The sequence below is a fragment of the Lolium perenne genome, chromosome 1 (genome assembly GCF_019359855.2).
Source record: "Lolium perenne isolate Kyuss_39 chromosome 1, Kyuss_2.0, whole genome shotgun sequence".
Taxonomy (NCBI): Eukaryota; Viridiplantae; Streptophyta; class Magnoliopsida; order Poales; family Poaceae; genus Lolium; species Lolium perenne.
The window spans coordinates 21,256,824-21,276,308 of record NC_067244.2 but is presented as its reverse complement, the minus strand read 5'-3'; the positions used below and the strand labels follow the sequence as shown (position 1 = coordinate 21,276,308).

Here is a 19,485-nt window from a genome sequence, read left to right as displayed (position 1 = left end):
AACATACCCCGAGCTGTTCAGGTATTACAACCACAACTTCGGGACGAAGTTTTCTTTAAGGGGGAAAGGCTGTAATGTCCCAGGTTTAGAGACGATCGAGGGGTAGATTTAAGAAAGGGATGTGCATTGCATAGTAAATTCTGGGGAAATTTCGCGTTTTTAAACAAAAACTGCATCGAAGGGGGACAAGTTTCTCTCTCGACACCTTACAGGGTTAGGGTTTCGAGAGTGCGACAAACTTGCTTCTCACTTCACTAGTTAGGGTTTTGAGAAGAGAGAGGAGAGTTTGCTTGATTGAATTCCAAATGATATGACATGGTTGAATTCAAACCAAGGTTGAATTTGAATTTCAAATTCAAACATTAAATAATTACTTAAATAATTCAAATGAAGAAATTCATTAAGTATATAATCAACAATAATCAAGATAAACAATAATATTAAAGTAAAGCTCATTAGAGAAAACTTTGAGCTTTATTGATCATCACACAAATTACAATGTCATTACAATATTTATAAGTGAAATAAAAGAATCATACAACACATTACATAAATGGGCAGAATAGTAGAAATGAAAATAAAGAAAAATTACAAGATAATAATCCTAGTCTAAATTCTACAAGGTCATCTTCATTTGATCTTGTATTTGATGAATTCCTTGTCAATCTTGCTCAATTGATGATCCCTGCACAAATCAAAGCCAAAAACAGAATTAAGCCAAGTGGCAAAGCCACTTGGCAGGTTAATAAATAAAACAAAATGAGGGGATATGATCAGGCTGCCGAGCTGATCCTCTCCAAAGCCAAGTTCACAGGATCTGGTTCACACAGACACACAAGCAGCACACACATCAGGTGTGCATGCTCAACACCCAGGCACTGCTTGTGCATGTGGCACAACACACACACAGCATCAGTGAGTCACCAAAGTGACCAGAGCCAAGCTGTCGACCAGGGAGAACATAGAGGCACCATATTTAACCTTTCCAGAGCCCAAACCCTAGCCATTTGCTCATCCATCGACAGGCTGAAGGGGTAAGTTACCAAGAACACCAAGAACAGCTTGAACAAGGGGAACAGCCAGTGCTGTTCCATTTGCTCAATCTCACCATTGAATCAAAACAAGATCACCAGGAGGAGCAGGGCAAGTAAATCAATCACAAGAGCAACCCAGAAGCAATCCTCTACACCAACAAACAATCTAGGAGCTGGAGTGAGGTATACCACACAAAAGCCTGAGCAAGATCATATCTTGCTCATAATTAAGCATACAATGCATCACTGGAGCACAGAAGGGTAGATTACCCTGTGTGTGTCATCATTTGGCTATCAAGCCATTTGGTGCAAGCACAGATGGGTAAGACCAACAGGTTAACATCCTTTGGGAACAATAGTTATGCAAATCCATGCATAACTAGAGGAATCCAGCCAAGAATGAAACCATAGTTAGCCTAAACCACTCACTAAGCACCTACAGCTAGCTAGGCCATCAGATTATAGACAATTACCTGTCTATATATTTTGTCAACACCAAAAGGTCACTGGAAGTCCAAGATTGGATCAAGCCAGAGAACAACTACTCCATTCCAGCTAGCCAACACAAACTATGGCAAATCACAGATAGGGGAGCAACCAGGACAGCAACACAAGTGCTGCCAGGGCCACCTCAACCCTAAGCCAGCACAAGAACCTATACCTCATTATCCCTTTGGATTCAGTAGAGGGCTAGGGTACACAACTGAAGGTTGGCATCCATCTAGCCCTGACACAATTAATTAGATGATCACAACTGCAGAGCAGCTCACATCACTTATCCACTTCAGAAAAATTCAGGCAACAGCAGTTGCTTAGGCCAACAACAATATACACCAGGTTAAGCCTGTGTGATACACACACAGCACAGAGTGAGCAACAGTGAGCCATAGACCACAAAGAGCAGCTTTTACAAGCAACTGGTGATCATATGATCACCAGAAGCTTGCTAGAGCATGCTACTGCATGCTAAAACTCATTCCAAGTAATTAACACATGAACAGATAATTAAATAACTGAACAATTGCATCACAGATAAGAGAATCAGGCTTTATAATTGTATCCAGAAGCACATCAAAGGTTTGATGAACCACTGGATCATAATAAACAAATAAACCACTTGGTGCTCATCCTTTAATCATACCAGTAAGCCAACAGCAATGCCCAGATGAGCATGCTCATGCATTTGAGCACAAGAATTAGCCACAGTAGCTCAGACACTTGCAATTCTGCAAGAACTATACACTATAATCAAGCCATAGCAATTGAAACTAACACACTTGAGGATCTGGCAAGATTATCAACCAGAACAGAGGCACAAGAATGGAATTAAGCAAGCAGTACTAGCACAGCAAGTGCTTAGGCTAGAAATTCTTACACAGAGATAGCAGTAGCACTTAGCAAAGAAGCACAAGAACAGCAAGCACAAATAGTCACAAGAGGCAAATAAGAAGAAGACGGCAGGCATCTCCACGAGATGGAGTAGCCGTGGCCAGAGCTAGAGAATGGAGAAGAAGGACAGTAAAGAGAGAAAGAGAGAGAGAGAGAGAAGGTGGCGCACGTACCCGAGGCGAGCAGACGTTAGTCGCGGCCATGGCGGCCACGGCGGCTCGTGCCGAGTGCACGGTAGCACCTGACCAGGCCAGGCCACGCTCAGACAAGCGCCGTAGCACCCCGCACCACTGCGGCGAGGCCCACGGCGGCGCCATCACGCCTGGAACCTCTGGAAGAAGCGAGATCGACACGGATCCCGTAACCCTAGCCACGGCGAGGGGGTCGGGAACGAGCTGGAGCAACGCCAGTTCCAGATCGACGCGGATGAGAAGGACCGGCGTCACGAGGCGGTTCGATTGCGCCTCATGGCGAGGGCCATGGCGGGCGGAGTTCGCCGGAATCAGCCGGCGACGGCGAGGGCGACACAGGTCGCCAGGGAGAAGGGGATTAGGGTTCGTCGAGGCGGCGTGGTGGGGAAGGAAGTGAGCGACCGCTCGGGTCGGTTGGACCCGAGCTGGTCCAACCCAACCCACTGGGCTCCACTGACAGGTGGGCCCAGGGGCAAATTTGGTATTTCACAAATTCTATAAATACTGAAACTTTGAAAATTCATACTAAATGTTTAAAAGCTCCAAAAAAATAATTAAAAATATGAAAACCACTCAGTATAAAAATCTCTATCATAATAAAATATGAAATAGAATTTTTGAAGTTAAACAAGAATAAGTTCAAGTTTGATGATTTAAATAATCATTTAAATCACACATATTATTTTCAATAATGAAAATAAGTCCATTAATGCATTTGGACTTTAAAAACACCTTGACAATATTTCAAGGTTGTATTTATCATAAATAGAGTATCTCCAAAATCTATCTTAGTATTAACCTCTCATAAAATAACAACGACATCGGAAGGGGGGAACAAACCCTAAAAATGGAATCATGCATGAATTGCTTCTTTAACCATTGCCCTTATCGGACAATGATGCTATTTTTCAAAACAAGAGGACAAGGGTCAGTCCATACTTTCCAACTGCAGAACTTTGCAGTGTTCAGGCAAGTTCATCACTTGCTCATGTCATTTGAGTATTTCTATCAAATTACTTGCAAAGTATTATGGTTATCACTATTGCATAAAAACCAAAACCACTATTTTCATAACTATGAATATGACTATGTGGTGGGCAATGGAACCATGGATTGTGTTGATATGGTGGAGGTTCCATTGCAAGGGTTTATATCCATATAGGATTAAACAACAAATGTCGCCAGTGATTCTTGTGCCGTAATACCCGTGTTAACCATAAGATCTGGAGTGGGACGGAGTAGTCAAAAGTGTTTCCACCTCTCGTACATCAACGGATGCGCTTACCGTAGACACTTGACCCAGGTTGGGCAAGCGGTGGGGTGGGGATCCCATTCTAATTCCCCACGGTAAGTGGTCTATGATGGGTTGCAGCTACCGGCGAAGGAGTTTGGTTAACGAGTCCCAAACTGTTGTCGTGGTCGGGGTCCATCCTTAATTGGTATAAGAGGACCGACGAGGACCCAGGGTCGGGGTATGCAACAAAGGGTGGGTGTGCGAGGTAGCGGAGGAACATGATTGGCTAGACCTTATACCGGGCCTCACACCAAAGGAAGTGTGAACGGGAAAGCTGCCCGGTTGGCACCAAGGTTAAGATCTCTTATGGGTAAAGCAACACACCTCTGCAGAGTGTAAAGAACTGTGACCTGTCACTCCCTGTTCCGGGATTGAGGAACTGCGAACGCGGCCGGAAAAGAGCTCCATGAAGTTCTAGTAAACCGGTGAAGGCTGACGGACATAGCTCTTCGAAATAAAAGCAACCTTTTGAAGAAATATTTATCAAAACTTGCATTGGTATTAGACTTTCTGGTCTAGTATCGTAGCTAGTGCATAAAACACCTCTTATCTAAAATGAACTTGTTGAGTACGCTCGTACTCATACCACTCTTAAACCCCATGCTTAGATTGTCTGAACCGTCTGGAGGAGGAGGACTACGACAGCAATGATGGAGCCGAGATCATCGGCTACGAGGAACCAGACCTCTCAGGAGGGGTTGAAGGCGTAGACTACATCATAGTCTATGGATCCGGGGAGGCTTCCGGAGGAGAACAAGCCTAAGGATATCAGGAGGAGTAGTAGAAGCCGAGCAGCGTGAACTCTTACTATTTAGCTGCTCGTTTAAATAAATGTTTAGTTTAATGAGACAATGGTATTGTAAGTTAAGTTGGGTTCGCCTCGAACCCAGGAGTTATCCTCTCAGAACCCAAGAGGAGCTCCGAGACGACTTGTGTATGATGATTGTAATAATATGTGAATGAGTTATGGACCCTGCTATGTTCTGTTGTACTACTCTGAGGGATGTAATATTTGCGGAATGGTACTTCGCGAATGTTATATCAACGACTGGCATACTACAACATGCAGTGGTATGCAGGGTCACCACAGTTATGTTGTGCCTGGTAAGGAGGATCTTGTTTGCAAATTAAAGAGGTACCTTTATGGTCTGAAACAGTCGCCACGATAGTGGTATAAAAGGTTTGATTCATTTATGCTTACACATGGTTTTGAGAGATCTCAGTATGATAGTTGTGTGTATATCAAGTTTGTTAATGGATCACCTATTTATTTGCTGCTATATGTTGATGATATGTTGATTGCTGCCAAGAGCATGAAAGAGATCACTATTTTAAAGAATCAATTAAGTAGTGAGTTTGAGATGAAGGATCTTGGTCCTGCTAAGAAAATACTATGCATGGAAATTAAAAGGGACAGAAAGTCTAGTTTGTTGTTTCTTAGTCAGGAAAAGTACATTGAAAAAGTTCTTCATCGTTTTAATATGCATGATGCAAAGTCAGTTACCACTCCTATTGCTTCTCATTTCAAGTTGTCAGCTTTGCAATGTCCTAGCTCTGAAGATGATATTGAGTACATGTCTCGAGTTCCCTATTCTAGTGATGTTGGTTCCTTGATGTATACCATGGTTTGTTCACGTCCTGATCTGTCATATGCTATGAGTTTGGTCAGTCGATACATGGCTAATCCTGGTAAAGAACATTGGAAAGCTGTTCAGTGGATTTTCAGGTACCTTCGCGGCACATCAAAAGCTTGCTTGAGGTTTGGCGGGATTGGTGAGGGGCTTGCCGGATATGTGGATTCAGATTATGATGGCGACTTGGATAAGAGAAGGTTCCTCACAGGTTATGTGTTTACTGTTGGTGGATGTGCTGTTAGCTGGAAGGCTACTTTGCAGGATGCTGTTGCACAATCTACTACTTAGGCTGAGTACATGGTGCTGAGGCAGGTAAAGAGGCTGTTTGTTTATATGCTGAGCTTTGTGGAGATAATTCTTGCATTAAGTTGTTCAGTGACAGTCAAAGTGTTATTTATCTTACTAAATATCAGATGTTCCATGAGAGGACAAAGCACGTTGATATTAAGTACCACACAATCAGAGATGTGGTTGCAAAAGGTAAAGTGAAGGTATGCAAGATTAGTACTCATGATAATCATGCTGATATGATGACTAAGCCTGTCCCTGTGTCCAAGTTTAAGCTTTGCTCAAGCTTGATTGGTATAACTGTTTAGCCCAAGTGGCTATTGGCGCCAGCAAGTGTTTTCTTTGTTGATTCAGGTGATTGTTGAAGTTCATGCTACAAGGAATTTGTCTCAAGGTGGAGTTTGTTATATTGTGATCCAAATTCATATACTAAAGGGAGGTTAACTTCTGATGAGCGGAGCGAGGCCCGTCGCCGGATCATTGCCACCGTCTATTTATATTCCCTGTAAGCCGCCGCTAGGGTTTTTTGTCGCATCATTGTACACCCACGGCGTTTGTAAACACCACCGAAATAGTGAAGTTTTGCTGGCTGGCGTCCGTGGTTTTTCCCTTGTGTGTTGCAAAGGTTTTCCACGTTAAAATCTCGTGTCCCCTGCAGTGTTTTACTTTTTTTTTTTTGCGAAACACAGTACAATCAAAGACGCTCATACATACGCGCACACACTCACCCCTATGAACGCACACACGCACACCCTACCCCTATGAGCACCTCCAAGAGACTGCGTTGAAGAACTGATTCGGCGGGTCTTGAGATTGACGAAGTCACCACAGGCGTCTCGCTGTCGACGGGAACGTCGCCTCCCACTGAAGAATATTCCACCTTTATGAGACACCAAAGTGTCAAATCTGGGATTTGAACTCTGGTGGGCTGGAAGTGCCACTGCCCTTCTAACCATCCAACCACAGGTTTTACTTTTCGTTCTTCGTTCGTACTGAAATCGTTGAGCATTCAATGCTTTGGACACGTCACCAAAAACGAGTGGCTCTAACGTTGGGATACTTTGCACCTATGAGCCAAAAATCCGGGTCCTTCAGTTGAGTCCCTACGTTCCAAACAAAGTATCTTTTTTTTTGCTTGGTTTACTAGCAAATGCAGTGGTAGTAGTTTTGAGAAGAGACAGTTAGTGTTGCAGCAAGACTTGGGCAGGTCTGGTACCAACTCTTCTCAAGTTCTTCGGATACAAGCTCTGCCAAAAACACCACACAATGTGGAGCAGCTCGTCGGGGAATTGCTTCCCTGTTGTTGGTTATGCAGTAAAGCCTATGAGTATGAGGATGGTTGAACGACAATATAATGTTTAGCTGGGGCCTAACATACACACGAACACGGCCACAGCATGCTTGGAGCGCTGAACCCCAACTGATTAAAACAGGGAAAGTATAGCATTAGTGGAAGAATGCCAACGCCTTGCCGTTCTCCGCTCCTCTCCAGGATACTTTTCAATAAATCAAAAGGTCCTTTCGACACTCCATGTTTACCAATCTGATTCAGTAACACCAGTGAGAAACCCGGCACAAGACAGCAAACTTTGTATGGGGGCAGATAACTGTAGCACGGAGACTACCTTCTTCCAAAGCGCCAAGAGTAAAATTTGAGTTTGTCAAGAATGCCCGCTAGAAGGGGTCTACTTGGATCCGTCCCTGGACAATTATCCAGCTTGTTTTCTTTCTTTTCTTCAGTCATCGAGTTTTTTTCCTTTCTTTTTTTGACAGTCATCAAGCTTGTTTTCTGGGTTTTTTTCACGGCCATTGAGCTTGTCAAGAATGTCCGCTACAAGCGGTCTATTCCTCCGCTGAAGCTCAACACAGCGTAGCCCAGTTTCAATGCATATTTTCACTTCCTGGAAGCTAGCTGCATCTAAATCGTACTTCCACAAAATGTATTCATCTGTCCAAACTTTACGTATCTGCGACATTGGAATTATGTCATAAGTGATAATATACCAACTAAATAAGATAACAATCTTCAAATCATCAACATATGTTCTTACATGAGCAATGAAGTTCATCCCACATGCGTCATCATTGTCGGGTTGATTCTTCTCCCCTGTTGCTATTTCAAGGATTATAAGGCCTAAACTATATATGTCTGACTGCATTGAGATTTCACCTCTATATAAATATTCTGGAGCCATATATCCTCTGTGGGGGGATGGGTGGTTAACATAAAGAGTTCAGTAAGTATTTCTACATATATGAAAATGCAAATTAACTAGTAATGAAGATAGCTTACACTGCTCCCACAATATTCCCTGTGACCATCACTGTTTGTTCTTTACCAAACACTTTTGAGATACAAAACTCCGTAATTTTGGGCACCATATCGGCATCCAACAATATGGTGCTAGGCTTAAGATTCATATGAAGAACACGCCTATCCATTTCATTGTGAAGGAAATGTATACCTTGGCAAATCCCCTTAATTATCCTGAAGCATGTCGCCCAGTCAACTCTTGATTGACCTAAAAAACAAAGAATTATGTCATCATTCTAAGACAATGAACTGCAAAAGTATAAATCCCATACAATATGAAGGATGCAACAAATGTTCACACGTGAACAACTTTCAGCGTAGCAACATTTGAATTTTTCATGTTTGATGATATGAACTTTTTTTTGACGTAAAGATGATATGAACTATAATCACGTCTTTTGGGATTGTAGTTTATTGGACAAGTTGGTAACCTTAACAAGTCATAGTCATACTCCAAAGAGTGTAGGAAACATAGGAATATACACAAGAGATATCAGAACGAGATTTATATCTAATAGTGCATTAACATACCAAAAATATGGTCGTCAAGGCTTCCATTTGGTACATATTCGTAGCAGAGGAAACATTCAACTATGTCTGCAACAATATATCTTCCGTTATTCAACACCACTTTTTTCTGTTCTTCATGGCAGAAGCTAAGCAATTTCACTATATTATCATGTTTGATTCCAATAATATTCCCAGCCTCGTTCTGAAATTGTTTGTAAGGCTCCACTGGAGAACTTTCCCAGATCTTCTTCACAGCAATTATTGTCCCATCTGACAGAAAACCCTGTTTCAACTCTCATTAATTTACGACATGTTAGCATGCTTGTATATACTCTGTCCCAAAACATAAGGTGCCCTTAAATTCTGCTGGTCAACAACTTACAACTTTGACAATGATTTGTACTTATAATATGTCCGAAAAATTGCATAAATACATATATGAAATGATATTTGCAAGACAAATGCAAGGATGTCATTTATATATTCTAAATCAATATAATATAGTTTTATATTAGTGGTCAAATGCATGCATGGAAGACTGCGTGAAAAAAGTGCCTTATATTTTGGGATGGAGGGAGTATTTTTCAGAAGGGAGAAATGATAAATGCATAATCGCACCTTATAAAATGTTCCAAATGCACCTCTGCCAATCTTTCGATCGGAAGAGAATCCATCTGTAATTGCCCTCAAGAAACTGGATGATACTTCCATCGGTAGTGTACTTTGAAGGTGGCCAGCATCAGGGCGAATATCTGTTGATTGAAGCAATATATGGGTGTGAAAAGCTTTTCCTGATGGTACTACTTCCAGATCCGATAGTGCAATTTGTCTTAATCTATCTATTACATATATCTGTATTATCTAGTAAAATATAACTGAAAATTTGGCCCCTTGCTGGTTTCACAATAGCACCTAGTTACTCTTTGTTTACCTTGGTCGGCTCACTCCACCCTATGCGGCATCTCACTCGGACGTACCGGTTATGTTCAACCAGTATGGTTGGCGTCTTAACAATAGGATCAGTGATGCGTAAGTGCGAAGTCGTAATCTCTATTGCAGTTATTCTTGCCCATTGGAAATTGTTCTGTATTAATAAATGGTCGTGTGCCACCACATGGTGCAGAGCTCGGAGTTTCTCTCCTTTTCCAAAAAAAAGATGGAAACATCCATTACGGTCGGCTTTCTATACTAACTGTGTAGAAAAAGCCAAATGCAAAAAAAATACGAGGTCTTCATTTGCATGGCTACAAAATACGGACCCCGCCTGTTGGGATATGCTAAATGGGTATAACCACGACATAGTCTCATACCAGGAAGCCCGGGTGGCCCACAGATGGTGGTCAGACCCATTGCTAGACCGGGCGGCCCAATTGCTCATTGATAAAGGTAGAAAATTCAGCCAGGACTAAGCAAGGCGGAATCATAGCGCCCTAGGCAAGGTGGAATACTTGGATTGCAACACAAGGTGTTATGCCGTATTGAACTAGGACTTGTGTAGATTCCAGCTAGTACTCTTCTGTGTAAACCCTAGGTCGCGCAACCTCATGCAAGCATTGCCACACGCATAGGTCGCACAAGGATGGCCCGTGACGGCTTGCATGAAGGTACATGGTTGAGAGACTGTGGCCCTAACCTTGGCGAGGTGGCGTTGCACGAGTTCTTCCTACTTTGGGATTGCTAGCCCACGATCCAGCTGGATTAGATGAGTGAGGACACCATCATATGGAGCTGGGAAGGAGATGGTTGCTACACCTCACGTCCGGCTTACAAAGCTTTCTATGCCCCCACCACCAAGGCGGTCGAAGGCGTGGATCAGATCTGGCCACAGGGTTGCCGTCGCTTGGTTGGCGTTCCGGAAGAGGTGTTCGGGGGCAGATAGGCTTCAGAGGCAGCTCTCCCACACCCGGTTGCCTGTCCCCTCTGAGACCAGATGCCTAAGACGCTGCCTTACCTTCTTATAGTATAGCGAGAGGTGTGGACTCACACCATCACCTTCTGGGGTAAACCTGATTGGATACCTGTGGTTGACTCACCCTTGACGGAATGGTAGGTGGGGAGATCTGCTGGACGCAGAGACGAGAGACGCGATCTCTGGACGGCAATCACCTTAGTCTTCTGGTGTATATGGATTATGGAGACATCGCAACAATGTGTTCTTCAATGTCAAGCGACCAGCAACCCAGTCGATCATTCAGGTGGCACGGCAAGAGTACGAGGCGTGGAGGACAGCGGCTCTATTCCGAGGTGAGGTTTTTGGCTTTCCACCCCCGATACTAACTTGGTTGCTAGATGGAGAGTAGGCTTTCTTTCGGGGAGCTGTCCCCAGCAAGGGCTGCCTTCCTAAGGCATTGTAAACTCAGCCTTTTGGCTATTCTTCTATAACATATTATAGTTATACACCTTCTAGGGTGTATTCTAGAAAGAGGTCTTTGTTTTAATTGATCATCTAGTCTTATTAGGAAGGGTTTTTGCACTGCGAGATGATCCATCAAAGCTGATCCAATCCTTAGTTTGTGCTAACCTTATGCTAAAAAAACAAGGTGGTGGTTTGGGGATAATACTGGATGGTCTATTCGCAGTCTGATCTCAAACTTAATAACCCAGTAGTAGTACTGACCTGGAAAACGCCTCTTTGGGATATCTTCCTTGGGAAGGATGGATTGTTCCTTGTGAATCTGCATGAGCACAGTACATTTATGAAGTCAGGATAAGCTCAACTAGTTGATAAATTAGAAAAGCATAATGCATTTAAGTGAGGATGAGAGGAAGTAGTTCATCAACTAAAATTAAAATGATACAGCAGCCTACAAAAACAAAATCAACATAGGTGTTTAAAACAACACAATATCTATCACTGCAAGGGGGCATTCTTTAGAATGCCTATAGATTCTGGCGGGTGTTCCACATGAAAATGCCTATGTCTTTGCACAGATGAGATACATTGGATATATGTAGGATAACCCATCCGCCACCTCTCTTGATCGATGAAACTAACGTGACAAGTGCTTTCGCACCATACAGCAGATAAAACTGAATTGGGGGAGGGGGGGGGTCGGATGTGAATCTTCAGAAGATTTGGAAGCTCAAACTTCCGATGAAAATAAGGATCTTCATTTGGCAAGTGATTCAGGATCGTCTTCCCTCTAGGGAGCAAATTCTGACTCGAAATGGTAACACGTCTGGGCTGTGTCCGGTGTGTGGAGAAGTAAAAACGATTGATCATCTCCTGTTTCAGTGTCCTGTTGCGGTATTTGTTTGGCTGGTGCTGAAACAGCTGCTGTACTGGCCTGGCATCCCATCTTCTGTGATGGATTTGATGACTTTGTCTCGGTCAAGCGAGAATGAGTTTTTTTGGTTTGTTTTGGAAAGGGGTGGCTGCAGTTCTGTGGTCTCTATGGAACACACTAGGAATAACCTAATCTTTGAGGGGAAAGTTATCAAGAAGCCGGCTGATGTAGTTTTTCGTGTCATATCTTTTCTACAGCTTTGGCGTCCGCTTTGGGATGAGCACTCGCAACTGGTGGTGGACTAGTAGGAAGACTAGATTTTGAACATTACATCTATCTAATCAAAGACTTGTCACCTAGATCAGCCAAGCTCACATAAAGCAAACCTTAATGCCGGAGAAATGGCTGCAAGGGCATACATGGCAAAACAATGTCTGCAAGGCTGGTTCCACACGTCTATGACGTCGCTTGAATGCATCACAAAAGGGATGCAGGGAAACGATTTCCAAAGAATATGGCTGGGCGCAGTGGCGAAGCCACGTACAAGCTGTGTACTTTTTGGGGTATACAAGCAGAAACAATGCAAAAAAATAATGAAAAATTTATATAAATACATATATTTGACAACACAACTTCGAAATTTTCTACACAAGTTTGAAGTTCTAGCAGCGCCACTGGATCGGCACCCTCCTACTGGGTTTTAGTCAATTTATGGAATTATTGTATCATGGCAGTTAATCTTTCTAGCTAATACATGGTAATGAACCAAATATATCTCATATTTGTTACTACCTCCGTTCCATAATTCTTGTTGTGCTTTTAGTTTAAATTTGACTAAAACCACGACAAGAATTATGGGATGGAGGGATTAGTATGCCGTGAAGCAGATAGCAATGAAATTTTCCTTTATCTCAAAAGAATGTATTGACTATGCTAACACATCACCTTGCCAAATGGACATAACTGTATGTTGGGAATGTGTATAGGATGTAAATCACAGTTAACATATATGGAGATCTTTGAATTCAAATTCATTTATGGTAGTTCTAGTTTGTATAATCTGTTGTTTGGAAATAAAGTACAAAATATTCTTCTAGCTGAAAGATGAATGACCATACCTGCTCTATCTGAGACCTTGAGCCATCTTCCCTAGTCTCTACCTCGTTCAGTTCACAAATGATATCCTTCATTTTAGGTCTTTTGTATCTATCTGTTTCCATGCAGACAACTGCAATTTGAATACAAGTCCGCACTTGTTTGCAATCTACATCAAGTGATGCATAACTCGATGTCTCCTGCAACTTCTTCCAGGAGTCATGTACCTTCAAACACAAAAAAGAGGGCACAAGAGTGCCACATGCAACCCATAAACATCAACAAATTCTTGTAGGAACTAGCCAACTAGCAGAGGATTCTCTAGAATATCACTAGTGTATTATTATTTTGAACCATATTCTTATAAAAAGAGAAAGAATGTCACTTAGGTATGCCAATAATGTTTTGATAAATGACACTGCAAAAGGTAGCTTTTACGATATCACTATTTGAAAAGCTGAGTGGGTGGAATAGTATGCTAATTTATAACCGTCATGCTGTCACGTTTCATCACTTCATTTTGTTTTGGAGTAGCAACAAATTTGAGGAAAATTATAATAACGGAAAATTGATGGAATACGTATTAGAGTCTTGTGGACCCTATATTTTGTATCTACGTAGTCAATTTTTCTCCAGCATATATTCGGAATCCTTTAGTGTAATGACATATACAGATAATTATCCTTACATGCTCAATAAAAGCCTGGTCCTCCATGTCAGCGATGCTCATATAGTCATTTAGTCCACAAACCACTATCCTTTTGATTATAACACCCAAGCTAAAAATATCAAACTCTTTCGAGATTATTTGCTTGGTTATGAATTCTGGTGGCATGAATCCCCTGCATAATAACACAAATGACAATGACAAAATAAGAGTAGAGAAAGCAAACTTAGTTCAGTGAAAAAAGATGTTGAGATGAGTATAAAACTTACAGAGTACCCAAACTAGACATTGTTGATAGGGTGTTTTCTTCGCCAACAATCCTGGATATACCGAAATCAGCTATTTTCGGCACCATATTATCATCTAACAATATATTATCTGGCTTTAGATCAAAATGCATGATGGAGACATCATGAAGGTACTTTAAACCCTCACATATCCCCTTAATTATTTTGAAACGCGCATGCCAGTTAAGTCCAGAGAATTTTTCTGCAAGAGCAGGGAGAAGTATTTCTCAAATACCAATGTTAATTGTCATGCCTTTGGATTACATTATAAGAATGTACACCTGAAGAGCACCAGAAGTCAAGCATACCAGAAATAAGCTTGCCAAGGCTTCCGTTGGGCACAAACTCGAGGCAAAGTGCCCTGTGTATCTCTGAAGCAACTACTAACATTCCATTGTACGGTACTACTACTTCCTTGGTTTCGTCGCAGAAACCCACAATTTTTACAATATTTTGATGATTGAGCTTCTTAAGGTGTCCAAGTTCATTTGCAAATTGCATCTCGTCAATCCCTGGCATGAAACGGAGCTTCTTCACAGCAATCTTTGTTCCATCTTTAAGCACCCCCTATTCAAAAGCCATAAGTCAGAGCCGTGCTTTGTCCAAAACAAGTGCAGAGCTTCTTTGGTAGCATCTATTGGAAAAAAATGTGATCCTAGACGTGTTGGAAACTGACAACCTTTAGGCCCTGTTTGAAAGCATGGTTTTTATTGGATTGATTTGTTTTTAGTTCTAATGTGAACTAGAAACGAAATTAATCCAGTCAGAAACTATGCTTCCAATCAGGGCCTTAGTCCGAAAACGGCACTAACAAGTTTTGACTCATCAGTAATAAGAAGAACTGACAACATTTAGTTGGGAACTTTCATACCTTGTAAACTTCACCAAATGAACCACTGCCAAGTTTTGCCTCATCGGAGAAACCATTTGTTACCTCTTCTAACAATTTGAATGGTATCTTCTTCGGCTCATTAGATATACTGTGTGATTCTTTCTCCATGATGTTGATTTTCACGCAAAATTCCTGTGGGGCAAGATTAATCGTGTATTTTTTCTTAAAAGGAATAGGAAACCTTTAAAAAGTAGTTACAAAACTACTGTGCAGGAGTTGATTCGCCGTGCATCACCTGTGGTATGGTACAGGCGTACAGTGGCCCCAAGGGGACCATTTCATACCGGCTAGAAAATGCTCGACTACTTCCTGGGGTTATGCAGCAAGGGTCTTTCACAAAAGGGGTTTTTAAGTTGCGCGTCTAGTTAAGAAGCACCGTTAATGATGTCAGCCAATAACTGATTTTATTTTATTTTAGTTCTTCCAGATCTTTTGCTGTCATTCTGTTTCTTTTAAAATTTTGTTTATACTTGTGCTAGTGAAACTTTTGGATCATTGTGACCTGCTATTTTTTTCATAGATTATATCTGCGTGCTACCAAATTTTATCGATGTTGCTTTGTTTTTTGCTTTAACTTTGCAATATTTTTGTTCATAACATGTTTTTTGTTAATATGAATATTATTTTCCAAAAGGATATTAACTATAGCTCATATATGATTTCTGCAGTTTCTCTATTATTACTCACTTTATACTTTCTTGCTCACTAAAATATATTTTTAAGTCTATAGTCATATATAAATATATTGTTGTCACGGACAATGAAATTTTGGTTCATACTATTTTATTATTCGATTCATCATAGCTAATATTTTTAATCCATCATAGGCATTTGTACTGCGTTGGGTTTCAGTCGGCATTATTATGCCATGATCAAAGCTAATCTTTCTAGCAAATATGCGGAAAGAATCGGTATATCTCATCATACGCCAATAATCCATATGTTGCGAGGGATAAACCTGAAGTTAATGCATCTGGAGATCTCTAAATTAAAGTTAATCTTGGTAATCCCAAACCACGTAATCTGATATTTCTCAAATCCAGTTTAAGATATTCTTCTTATGAAAATAAGAATGACCATACCTGTTCTATCTGAGACCACAAGTCATCTTCTGAAGTTTCTACCTTGTTTAGTCTACAAATAATATCCTTCATCGTAGGCCTTTTGTATCTATCCGTCTCCATGCAGACCACCGCGATCTCAATACAAGTCTGCACCTGTTTGCAATACGCTTCAAGTGATGTATAACTCGATATCTCCTGTAAGCTTTTCCTCCAGGAGTCTTGTACCTTAAAAATGGAACAGAGTACACGTGTGTTCTAAGTTAAATGTAAGATATATAAAAAACATGGGATATATTTTGGTGATGATGCACTAATAGATTTTTTCTAGCATATATGTGGAAATACTTTAGAACAATAAGATGTCTATAAAAAATTTATTATTACATGCTCAATAAATGCCTTGTCCTCCATGTCAGGAATGGTCATATAGTCCAGTACTCCAGAAATCACTATCTTTTTTATTATAACACCCAAGCTAAAAATATCATACTTCTTTGAGATTATTTTCGTGTCCATGGATTCTGCTGGAGAGGATTCCCTGCAGAATAACAGAAATGTAAAGATAAAATAGACTAAAGAAAACTAACTTAGGTAACCGGAAAAAGATGTTAAAATGAGAATAAATCTTACAGGTTCCCTAAATGAGATTCTTCGCTCACTAGCCTTCGTAAACCAAATTCTGATATTTTCGGCACCATTTTATTGTCTACAAATATGTTATTTAGGTTTAGATCAAAATGCTCAATGGAAATATCGTGAAGGTAGTTTAGACCCTCGCAGATCCCCTTTATTATTTTGAAGCGCACATGCCAGTTGAGTCCAAAATAGTTTTCTGCAAGAGCAAAGATAAGTACTTGTCAAGTACAAATAATGTTCTGCAAAAGCAAAGATGTGTACTTGTGAAATACAAATAATTTTCTGCAAGAGCAAAGATAAGTATCTATATATTATGGTTTGTCCTAAGTCAAACTTTGTCCAATTCAACCAAGTTTGGAAGGAAAATACCAACATATGCAACACCAAACGAATGCAGTATGAAAAATAGTTGTAATTATACTAGTTTGGATTTGCCTCTGCGCTACTTTTTTACAAAGTTGACAGAATTTGACTTAGGAAAACCCCAAAAATAAGAATATTGTGAAACTGAGGAATACATTATATAGAATCACCAACAATCTAGCATACCAGAAAGAAGCTTGCAAAGGGTTCCTCTGGGCACGAACTCGAGGCAGACTGCCCTGTGTATCTTTAAAGCAGCTACTGGTTTTCCTTTGTATGTACTAAGTACTTCCTCCTCCTCATCACAGAAGCCCACTATTTGTGTGATATTTTCATGCTTGAGCTTCATGAGATGTCCAATTTCACTTTCAAACCGCCTCTCTTCAATCCCAGGCATCAAACGGAGCTTGTTCACAGCAATCTCTGTTCCATCTTTAAAGGCTGCCTGTTTAACAACTTGCACAAATCAGATCCGTGCTCAGTGCTCACTCATGAGAAAGAAGAACATGAATCGAGCATCTCTGCTAGCGTGCTTTCAAGGCGATAAGATAGTGTAAATGTTACATAAATAAACTGATGCAGAGGCCAGGGGGTATTTCCTTTTTTCAAAAGAAAAAAAGGAAAAAATGTTTACACATAAATGTTTAAGAAAGAGAGAGAAATAAAGAAATAAAGGTACACGAGAAACACTTCCAATTTACAAGCAAAAGCCACACATTTGCAAACAAGACCAAGAAAGTCAAAAGTGGCTAGTACTATCAGTATTTTGCAAAACAGATCGAGTGACTGTAAACATGTAGGGTGAAATTCAAGAGGAACAAGAAAACTCAGTTACCTTGTAAACTTCACCAAACGTACCACTGCTAAGTTTCGCATCCTCAGCGAAACCATTTGTTATTTCTTCTAACAATTTGAGCGATATCTTCTTTGGCTCATCAAATATACTCTGTGATTCTTTCTCCATGATATGGTTGATTGTGCGAAATTCCTGTCGGGCAAGACTACAGCATGTATTTTTCTTTACACAGAAATAGGAAGCCTTACAGATGTACTTTTAACTGGTAACTTCCGTGTCCTCTGCCACTCAACCTTTCTACCTTGTGTAACTACGAGCAAACAAAAAAACTGATCAACATAATGAGAAATATAGGGTTAAAGACAGACACAGTTCATACAAGAAAGATCTGTTTTTTTAATAACAAGGGTGAAGGACCCCGAAGCTGTATTAATATTGGGAGGTGGGATTACATTTTACATAAAGTCCATGAAAGATAAACAGTTACAGCAAAGACCTCTAAATTTACAGCAAGGACCCTGAACAGAGATTTGGAAACGCCATCAGGTGCCAAGACGAGCTCCATCGCCGGACCAGCCAGGGAAGAACCACTTGGCGAGGAGAAACTGCATGACGTCCGGTTGAAGCAGAAGATCATCCTTTTTGGCTGTAAGCTAGGAGGAAGAGAAGCCAGCGTCAGGCAGACGCTATGGCTGAGCAGGGCCGCTGTTTGGCCTGAAGCGGCGTGGCGGCGACAGACGCGGGAAGCCACTGGGGTTGAACTCCTGGGAAGAAGATCAGCTTCAGATCCCCACAACACAGATCGGGATTAAGATTCGAAGCCCAAATCCCCAACACCTCCATCACCACGATGGCAGAGTAAGAGGAGAGACTGCCAAATCAACCCGATTTGTGCTGAGAACGAGCTTATTCGGGGTGCTGCCGCTAGATCTAGACCCCGACCCAGCCGTCCACCATCGGAGGAAGAAGAAGTCCTCCAAGCGTCGCTCGAAGACACCCAGATGCAGCACCAGGGCATTACGCCAAACGCCATATAGGCAAACTCCAGAACAACTCTAAAACTAGACCTACCACTACGAGTATGTACAGGAGGAGTCCGGCCTCCCCTCCCCCATCCACTCCGGCCGCGAGGCCGCCGGAGGAGAGGGGGGCCGGGTCGGCACACGCGACTCTTAATAGAAAGATCTGGTGAGTTAATGCTACTCCGTATATGAAAAAAAAAGGTTATGAAGAAATGAACATCTCGTGGTATCTAAACACAACCCAATCTGAAACTTCCGAGGGCAGTTGTCAACATCACCGGAAGGAAAAAAGATTATGCGAAGGGATTTACCTCGAGCTTGTAGAACACGAGAAGTCCTGCAGTTTCATGCAGATCAGTCTGCTAGAGCCAGAAGGGAGAAGAATGAGCTGCTTGCCGCCCGCGGCAGACGAGAGTCCGATCTTGCTATAGTTTCGACTATTCCCCAATGGAACCTGAGTAGTGCAAGACTTCCTTTGTACTTGATGAGTCAACCCGGATCTGCTTGGCCAACCCTAAATGCTACCAGTGGCCGGGAAATCCATCTTGGCTCCCGGGTCTATATGATCTCGATACTTGAACCAACCAGAGCTGGACAGGTCGGTCGATGTTCTTGTATTCTCCATCGTATTTTGGTCGTGGAGCCGATTATGGTACAGTGTCGCAGGTGACTGTTGCTTCGCATTCATTGAGACGGCCCAGCTGCTGGATGGATAGGAACAAACGGATCCACTGCGACCTGGACTGACGTGCACCTATGTGGATCGTACCGTTGAGGCCCAA

General features: G+C 41.6%; 1 protein-coding gene across 2 annotated transcripts; it reads right to left on the bottom strand.

The window, feature by feature from the left end:
• Positions 1–6,518: 6,518 nt before the first annotated feature.
• LOC127343999 (uncharacterized) lies at positions 6,519–19,223 on the bottom strand. Of its 2 annotated transcripts, XR_007877683.2 has the most exons (18): positions 19,015–19,223; positions 17,721–17,991; positions 17,072–17,330; positions 16,517–16,718; positions 16,271–16,424; positions 15,905–16,111; positions 14,802–14,954; positions 14,239–14,497; positions 13,913–14,132; positions 13,665–13,818; positions 13,000–13,203; positions 11,272–11,329; positions 9,273–9,406; positions 8,676–8,937; positions 8,124–8,352; positions 7,882–8,032; positions 7,456–7,797; positions 6,519–7,373 (listed from the first exon to the last, which is right to left on the bottom strand). XR_007877683.2 is itself a non-coding variant. In XM_051370225.2 (17 exons), exons 2-17 carry the CDS (start codon positions 17,847–17,849, stop codon positions 7,567–7,569), a joined length of 3,006 nt encoding a protein of 1,001 aa, XP_051226185.1. In that variant the 5' UTR covers positions 17,850–17,991; positions 19,015–19,223; the 3' UTR covers positions 6,519–7,566. The 2 variants fall into 2 exon arrangements, 1 of the variants encoding a protein (XP_051226185.1); XM_051370225.2 differs by having other exon boundaries at positions 6,519–7,797.
• Between the last annotated feature and the right edge of the window lie 262 nt (positions 19,224–19,485).